This window comes from Echiichthys vipera (genome assembly GCF_963691815.1).
Source record: "Echiichthys vipera genome assembly, chromosome: 12".
In the NCBI taxonomy this organism is placed as follows: domain Eukaryota; kingdom Metazoa; phylum Chordata; class Actinopteri; order Perciformes; family Trachinidae; genus Echiichthys; species Echiichthys vipera.
Genome location: NC_139837.1, coordinates 8,207,439 through 8,216,528, shown reverse-complemented (window position 1 = coordinate 8,216,528; position 9,090 = coordinate 8,207,439). Strand labels below are relative to the sequence as shown.

Sequence of the window (9,090 nt, the reverse complement as noted above, 5' to 3'; positions counted from 1 at the left end):
GTTTAGTAAACTGCAGCAAGAAGCAAATTATTCTGTGTAGACGATGACGATGAAGAGATGAAAGTGACTGCACATTAAATCAATGCTGTTTTATAAAACAAAAATAAAATAAGGAAGAAAAATGGTTTACATCCTATGAAATCTACAAATCAAATGCAAATAACAGGCTAAAACTGGGAAATACAGTAAGATCGTAAGAGCAGTTTTGTATCGTAGCCATTTAGGGTCTTTTAAAACAATTTAATGGTATTTCTTTAACCACTAAGACATATGATACAAGGTTATGGGAGTAAAGGTGAGTTTTTGTTTTTTTGCTGTTATATTTCACTTAGGTCAAAGATTTTGCATTTAAATACATAATCTGGCGAAAACAAAGCCCATTGCACATTAATCATATTAATTTAATCCTGACCTCATCAGTGCATCTGCGTTTGATTGAATCAGATACAGAATACAACTTTTACCAGACATGAACTATACAAAAGAATCAATGCAGTCCAATAGAAAAACTGTTCTTCCTGTAATGCATATAATATAGATATAATGTACAACATGTTATTGTATGTTTATAGGAGGAGAAAACTATCCTAACTGTCCAGAGCATAATACAAAAGTACAGCATTGATTCTTAAAACAACAAGAGCACATGTAGTCACTCTCTTTAAACTACAACATGCTCACATGCACTGCCTTGTCAGCAAAAGGCATTTCACTAATGTCTAGGTTACTGTGAATGACAATAAGCAGCAACCTGCTAAAATGTGTATATCTGAATCAACTGGTTTAAAATAGAATTGACTTATAAAGAGCTTACCTCAACGGGTAAAGAGAGAACGACAGAGTGGATTTGCAGTGAAGAGCCAGAGAGGCTCCGTCATTTATACAATGCCTGTAAACGCCTGAGGCGGCGGGGCAGGCCAGGTGCTCAGGTGATTCCTAACAACATGTCCTAACCTTCAACAAACACCCACCGCCTGTGGTCATCTGCAGCGTCCTCTTGCACCACTCTAAACTACAGTATGAGGGAGAGAGAGAGAGAAAAAGAGAGAGAGAGAAAGAAAGAAAGAAAGACACAGACAGATAGACAGACAGGCACACACAGAGAGAGACAGAGAGAGAGAGAGAGAGACAGAGAGAGAGAGGGAGAGAGAGACAGACAGACACACAGAGAGAGACAGAGAGAGAGAGAGAAAGAAAGAAAGAGACAGACAGACAGACAGGCAAACACAGAGAGAGACAGAGAGAGAGAGAGAGAGAGACAGACAGACAGACAGACAGACACACAGAGAGAGAGACAGAGAGATTGAAAGAAAGAAAGAGACAGACAGACAGAGAGAGACAGAGAGAAAGAGACACACAGAGAGAGAGAGAGAGAGAGAGAGAGAGAGAGAGACAGAGAGAGAGAGAGAAAGAAAGAGACAGACAGACAGGCAGGCAGGCAGACAGACAAACACAGAGAGAGACAGAGAGAGAGAGTATTCATATTTTTGGCCTGAAGCTTGAACGTCTTCGAGGAAAGAACTGATGATAGCTTCAAATGTATCCATAATTGTGTGTGTGTCACAGGCACCATGAAGCAAAAAGCCACACACAGACCTACACAGCTTAGTCATTAACCGTATAAAAAGTATAACTGTCAGAAATGAAATGTCTGAACAGCTTTAAAAGTAGAAAAAAAATATCCATTCAAGAGTTATCATTCCCAAAAATATGACCGGTTTAAAATCAATGCTTGTGCTTAACACTGTATAATGTGTATTGGGCTATTTTTTTGAAAGCGCTTACGAAGAAGTGAAGATAAAGCTTTGATGAATGAGGGGAAATTAGATCACTGCAGCAGTCTGTGATTACATCACTTTTACACTTATAAACAAACAATCGCACTGCTGCACATGATCTTATCTCAGTTTACTCTTTTGTCTGCATCTCTCTGCTGTGTAGCTTTTAAATAGGGGACTTAAAGAAACTTCAACTTCAACTCTAGTTTTCAAAAGTCAGTTCACAGGAGAGGTGCTTTTACGAAGAAACCTGGCTTCAATGCCTGGTTAAGAAATCAGCGAAGCCTCTCATTACCCGGTTTGATGTCAATCAAACTGCATGTGGGTGAGGTGCAGTTTGACTTGAAACTGGAGCTGGTTTGGTTGCATATGAAACACCACATTCTTCTGTTTGTTTGAGCTTACACTACAATAGTGAGCAGTGCCAGATGGTGACAGTTTCCCTTTAATTTAGTAGCACTATTTAGACATTTTGTAAAACCCTGACAAAAATGAAACAATTGTATGGCTATAGTGCAATGAACTGTAACCTATATATATGTTTTATTATCCTACGTACAGAAATGATCTTACGCAACCTACTTTTTAAGCCGTCCAGCAGCACTTTAGCCATTGTGGTGATCCAGAGGGCCAAAAATAGCAATACCCCACTGACAGTAACCCTGTGAGAAGAGTTGATGCAGAATCATGCGCCATTTAAAACAAGTCCCATTCTCCCTCACTTTACATAAGCAGGGTGTGAGACACCTGACTCGTGTTATCAGCGAACAGGGGTTATGGGACTCCTATTCCAGATAAGCCTCACACACAGATCAATAAGAACGCACACCCCAAGACAGCTCAGTAAAAACCGACCTATAAAAGCTGACAGGTTAAAGGTGAAGTCTGGCAACCTGCAGCACATACCTCTTCATAAGTCAAATCTCATACAGGACCAAAGACGCACACAGAAATCCGCTGGTGTAGGTCGTATAAACTGCCCCCAGAAGTCAGTGGCAGAGACGTTGCTTACTGATGGGCCTAACCCATGATGCTGTTTTTTTGTTTTTTTTAAAGAAAAGCTTGAGATTTTCAGAGAGCTTATTTTGCTTTCGAGTGGAGAGAAGATTGACATCACTCTTGTGTTTGTACAGTAAATATGTAGGTACAGCCAGCTGCCAGTTTAATCTGGATACAGGAGAAAAAACACTAGCATTGTTCTGTCCATAAGTAACAAAACCCGCCTACCAGCACCTCTGAAGCTCACTGAGTCCAATAGTCTCGCTGTAATTTGACACACAAGACATTGTTGGATTAATAGCCCAATAAAATTGAACAAATTGCTGCAGAAATGATTTATACTAACATGCTGTAACATGTCCGACACAGACACTTAATCCACAGAGAAATGCACACAGCCCCATTCAGAAACGATGTCTTCAAACGAGCCGCCAGGACTTCTGTAGGGTTGTGATGTCACAACTAAAAACCAGTATACTCCCGAATAAAAGAGTGTTGTTGTTTTTTTCTGGACATCCGCCTTAAAAACGGGGGTCGTCATATTTTCGGTGTCAAGATTTTAAAGGCCCAGTAAGTGCTTCTATCCGACTGTAAAGGTTGACGTAACACCGTAACGCCCTCTTTCATCAGTTAGACATATTTTTCATCGATAGAAAGAGGTAAAATGACAATTACAACTCAGATCTTTTCAAACAACAGGGAACACGGCACTGCTGCGTTGGACCTTTTCAAAGATGTAAACAAAAAAAGGCCAAAACCGTCCTGATTTATTTCCTGTTGCAGTTCATGTGAATAACTTTACAGGAAGTTAACAAGGGCCAAGCCTGTTGCCTTGCAATGGAATTCCATTGAAAAAGTCTACACAGTCACGGAGTCACAGTGTGAGTACATGTCAATCAATATATAGACCTTTTCCACAGAATTCAATTACTAGGCAACTTGCTGTCAGCTGATGTCATTCACATACACTGCAACAGGAAATAAAGTAGGAATGTTTATATCTTTCAAAAGGTCTAAAGTCACAACAACAGATCGCGCCAAAAATCTCTAAAACGAGTTCCTTTCATGCCGAGCCGTCAATCACAAAACTGATAACAGCAACACTCTTTAAAGAGACAAGTAGTTTAGTTTAGCAAGTCTATGGGCATGATACTGTGTTGAAAATCAAAGATCATACATGCTGCCTGCACTTGACTCCCTGGCCGGTGTGTTTTCCTCTAGACTGACACAGGAGTGAGTGCACTAGAGAGACGGAGTGCTGTGTCAGTCTCTACCCTCTAAAAATTCCCTTTCCCGTTACAAAATTTAAAATATGATTCCTGTTCCCTCCTGATCCTGGAAAAAAATCTCAACACTGACTCCCACTCCCGTTTATCTAGCAGCGTGTTCTGTTAGCCTAGCTCAGAGTCAAATTCTGACAAGATGGCGACTCCCAGAGGCGAGTACGATTGGATAAAGTTGAGAGAACGGGCCCCGACGGAGAGGCTACGTCCATTTTTTATAGTCTATATATAGACTGTAAGGCCTCAGGCAGGGGCACTCGTCATGAGGTAAAGGTTTGTGTAGTTTGCATTCAGTTTTTTTCCAAACTTGAAGTTTCCCACTGCTGTTGACTTCCTCTACATCATTGTCTAAAGTAATGCTGCATAAAAAGTACAGGTAAAAGTAGAAGAGGTACACCTATAAAGACAGCTCATGCGTGCACATACTGGGGGGAGACGCCCCCGCTGTAATGGTGAAGCAGCTACATGGCGAAAACACACAAACGGCCAGATTCGTCTATAACCTTACATTGAGAGAGAGGGTGAATACAGGTATATTCTGACAGTATGAGAAAAATTGTGGGTTCTTATTTCATTGAAGCACGTAAACAGGCTCTAGTAGGAACCTATAGAAACCACCATAGGATTTTAATGATTTCACCTTTTCTGGGATTCCTTAAAGACTGACAGCGGATAAGGTTTTAACCTGATAGCAATTTCATATTGGAAGAATCTGTTTTGAGGGTGAGCTCAGTGAGTGGAGGGGTGTCTTACTCTACTTCCTGTGATTGTATTTGTGGCATTTCCTGTGTTTAAACAAACACAGGAAATGTTGTCTGGATTCACGTGAAATTTCCTCGGCACTTTCCATCCAAATCCGTCCATTCAGGCTACTTAAACACACACAGGTGATACACAAGTGTACACAGTGCCACAATATTTTAGACCTCACTATTTTAGTTATTTAGTTGTGTTTGCATGACTGTCTAGTTACCTGAAGGGCAAAACCCACACAAAACATTGAATACAGAAGCAGAAAGAAAAGGGTAAGTAAAGTGCATTGTTTCTGTTTTATGTATGTATTCATTTAAGGTAAATATGAGGAGATTATTGAAACAAAAACAAAGGATGCCTTGATTTGATGACTCATTTGGGTGAGTAATCATAGATTCACCTCTATTTTGTTTGTTTGTATACACATCATGACTCATAATTCCCACAATGCAGGCTCCGTACCACTATTTATGAAATGAATTCCTACCTTATCTCCTGCTGCAATAGAGTCTCAAACTGAGCCTTCCACAGAAGTGAATCATTTTTCAAGTTGTATCTTTATTAATGATCACTCAGTTAGAGCCACAATCAGTACAGTCAACGATTCAACATACTAAACAATGGATGATATTAATACAACTTTTATAAATAATCAAGTGTATGGACTAGTCTCTGTGGCAGCAGTGTAGCGAAGGTTCCAGGATCATTACCTCCTGTAGCTATTGTGCATCCATCCACAGCGTCCATTTGTAATGTCAAAGTGTCTCTGAGGCTCTGACCCCTGCATATTCATGTATTGTAAGGCACCACAATCAAGGGAGTCAGCTTAAACGCCTAAAGCCTGCTGGGGCCGGAGACATCTGGAGAAGCAGTCAAAACACTGAGGAGCCGCCCATTGTTTTTTTTATTTCAAAACGGAACTGGTCAGCGGGGGAGAAAGAAAGAACCCATAACTGCTGCTAAACATGGTTTCCGTCTTTAGTTTGTGGCCCAAACAGGATGCATGAGCATGAATGTTAGTCTCAGACCCACAGCACTTGTTTTTGGCTACGAATGGACAACCACATATTGGTCACTTTTCACCCCAGAATCTCCCAGGGACCTTCTGGATATCAGCTCATTCGTGGATCTCTATTATGTTGTGGATTATGTTGTGGATTTTTCTGCTGCAGCTCATCAACAGCTTTGAGAGTTCATCTGGAGCTGAACATGAGACGCTGTGCAACTCCAACGCCTGCTTCACGCTGCATATGGACAGGTTGAGCTTTGAGAAGGCCCGTCAGAACTGTGTCCACAATGGAGGTTATCTGATGACGGTCAGAGACGGAGAAGAAGAGGATGTGCTGCGCTTGCTGCTCTCACAGGTCCAAAGACAACGTCAGGCGCTGAAAATTTGGATCGCATTAAAACTACACAGGGGGGACTGTGTGTCAGCTGACAAGACCCTCAGGGGGTTTAGGTGGGTATCTGGGGAGGAAGATTCCCAGTACTCCAACTGGGAAAAAGAACCTCTCACCACATGCACAGAGGAGAGATGTGTGAAGGTTCATCACACTGCAGGTCAGAACCAACTGAAATGGACTGCTGGAACTTGCAAAAGCCCTGCTTTTTATGCCTGTAAATTTTATTTTAAGGGAATGTGCAAACCTTTGGCTCTGTTAGGGCCTGGACAAATCGTCTACACAGCACCCTTCTCAGAAGAGCCACAAAGAAATGAAATGGAATCATTCCCGCTGGGAACATTTGCTGATATTTCATGTGGTGACCAACAGAATCAATACTCTGTGTGCATGGGGGAGGACGACGTCTATCGTTGGACTGTACCAGGTCCATTTTGCAAAACAGGAAAGCAAAGTTGTGCGATGAACAATGGCGGATGTGGACATTTGTGCCGCCAGGATGAAGATGAGGTTCACTGCTTTTGCAAAGAAGGCTACAACCTGGATGAGGATGGACTCACTTGCAGGATGAAAGACTTGTGCAGCGATGACCTTTGCGAGCATCAGTGCGTAAAGGGGGAGTCTGGGTATTCCTGCAAATGTCCAGATGGGTTCAAACTAGATGCAAACCAACGCAACTGCTCTGACATAGATGAGTGCCAGTTAACAGCCTGCGAGCATCATTTGTGCATGAATACGCAGGGCAGTTACACGTGTGCCTGTAAAGGTGGCTATGAAATGGTTGATGGTAGATGCAGTGATGTGGATGAGTGCGCGCAAACAAGATGCGAGCACGGCTGTTTGAACAGTATTGGATCCTTCTCTTGTTACTGCAACGAGGGCTTCGCTTTATCCAAGGATGGCCACTCGTGTTTAGACATTAACGAATGTGTCAGTAATCTCTGTCAGTTCAAATGCGTCAATAACATAGGCAGCTTCTTGTGCACCTGTCCGCAAGGCTTCCACACAGAGACCGATGGATTGACTTGCGCTCAAGACACGAAAGAAACGTCAGCTGTTTCATCAGATGACCCAGGTGAGGAGGAAACTCAAGAAAACTTCACAGAGTCTTTAAGCAGAACCACAGTCGAGCTCCAGCACCAGTCCCCTCACACCGACCCACCTCTTCCAGACCTGGCGAACGTTACGCACAGCGACCAGCAGAGCAACACATCCTTGGTGACAAGTTTCGCCAAGACAGTGAATCCCAGGGTTATCATCTGCGTCCTTGGTTCAGTCATTCCCCTGATGGCTTTGGTCGCAGTGACTCTGGCTATTGCGATTTTTCGATGCAGCCGCTCCAAAAAAGAAGCCAAGAAAAAAAACACCACTGATGGCTACTGTTGGGTGTCCTCTGGTTTGGATCCACGTTTAGAGAAACTATATGAGTCCATCTTGACTGATGACCTATGACCTGGTAGTAATGGAGAAGACTTTCTACATGGATTATCATGTTTATTTATGTAATTTATGTCCTCTCTCGGCTAGGCTATCTGTTGTTGTAAAAAAACACGACATATCAAATCACATATCAAAAAATATATGGTCAGTTTGGGAAGAAGTAGCAAAGTGTAAATACGCAAAGGTCTTGGTGCTCTGTACACTGAGGGTGACTGAGTGTGAACTGATAGTTTGGACCTGGTGTCAGATGATTCCAGAAGGTTTTGATTTGAGTTTAACGGCGAAAGTTGTACCAGGGTGTGATGGTGAAAGTGAACATTTGAATGTTAAACTCAGTGAGCTAAGTTTGTAATTTATCTATTTTCTGCATTTATCTATTTCCTGCGATTTGACAAATATAAATGTTTGAGTTCAGATCATTTACTAAAGGGGAACAACCTAAATTTACTTCCCATGACCTGAAAAGTTCAATCAATATTTGTGAACATGAGCTTGTCTCTCTCAAAGCCATAAAGTGATGACAGTAAGAATAAGAGTAAGTAAATTAAACTTGTGATTTCATCAAGTATAACATTTGGAAGGGGCTCCATAGACAATGAATGGGAAACTGATTTTGTTTGTTTTCTTTTTTTATACCCAAATGAGCTTTAATCTATTGTAGTGTTGTGTCCATTGTGAAGCACAAAATGTTTCCATATACTCCCTGGTGCTCTCAGTGTCATCTATAAAGTCTTTCACAGTTCATTGTCTGTGGAGCAGCTCCACCCTTTATACTTGATGATGTTATACATTTGAGTTTTAGCACTTTTTGGATTTTGGAGAGAATTGTTCATGTTTCCGAATATTTTGGAGAGTCTTAGAGCATAGGAATAACATGTATACAGTTTGAAAAAATACTCCACTAAAAGTAAAAGTCCTGCATTCAAAACCTTTCTAGTGTAAAATTATGCAAGTATCATCATCATCCATCATCATCCGCAGTGCTGAAAGTAAATGTAAAAGTATTCAACATGCAGTCAAATATTCTCTGTCAGTGTTTTAATGATTCTGTAGATGTTTCAGGTGGGGCTCATTTTAGCTCCTTTATATACTGTCGGGTAGTTTAATCTGCAGTAATGCATAATATTCTATAATATTTTTGTCGTGTGGCTGTAAGAACAACGCATATCGCTAAAAAGTCAACTTTTCAATGCGTCAGAAAACAGCCCAGTTTGTCTATTTAAACCTGCAATAACTGATTTTCCCTTTTAACTTTATTTTTTAACTGAATGGAGTTTGCACATCTGATGCTGGTGTAAATATAAGGTAATTTAAAACACATGTACGTATCGAATCAAGACACTGTTTCTTATGTGATGATAATAAATGATATGAGACAAAAACTAAATAAATTGTTTGTTCTGACATATGAATAGGATTTGGTTCCTGTTTTTGCAT

The 9,090-nt window shown here is 41.0% G+C and overlaps 1 protein-coding gene across 1 annotated transcript; it reads left to right on the top strand.

Annotated features, from left to right (window-relative positions):
- The first annotated feature begins 5,864 nt into the window (after positions 1-5,864).
- Positions 5,865-7,914, top strand: cd93 (CD93 molecule). Its single transcript, XM_083924507.1, has one exon. The coding sequence runs from the start codon at positions 5,950-5,952 to the stop codon at positions 7,663-7,665; it is 1,716 nt and encodes a 571-aa protein (XP_083780633.1). The 5' UTR covers positions 5,865-5,949; the 3' UTR covers positions 7,666-7,914.
- Positions 7,915-9,090: the final 1,176 nt, after the last annotated feature.

Excerpts from the sequence above, each read along its gene's own strand:
- cd93 (XM_083924507.1), top strand. The coding sequence starts at position 5,950 with ATGTTGTGGATTATGTTGTGGATTTTTCTGCTGCAGCTCATCAACAGC.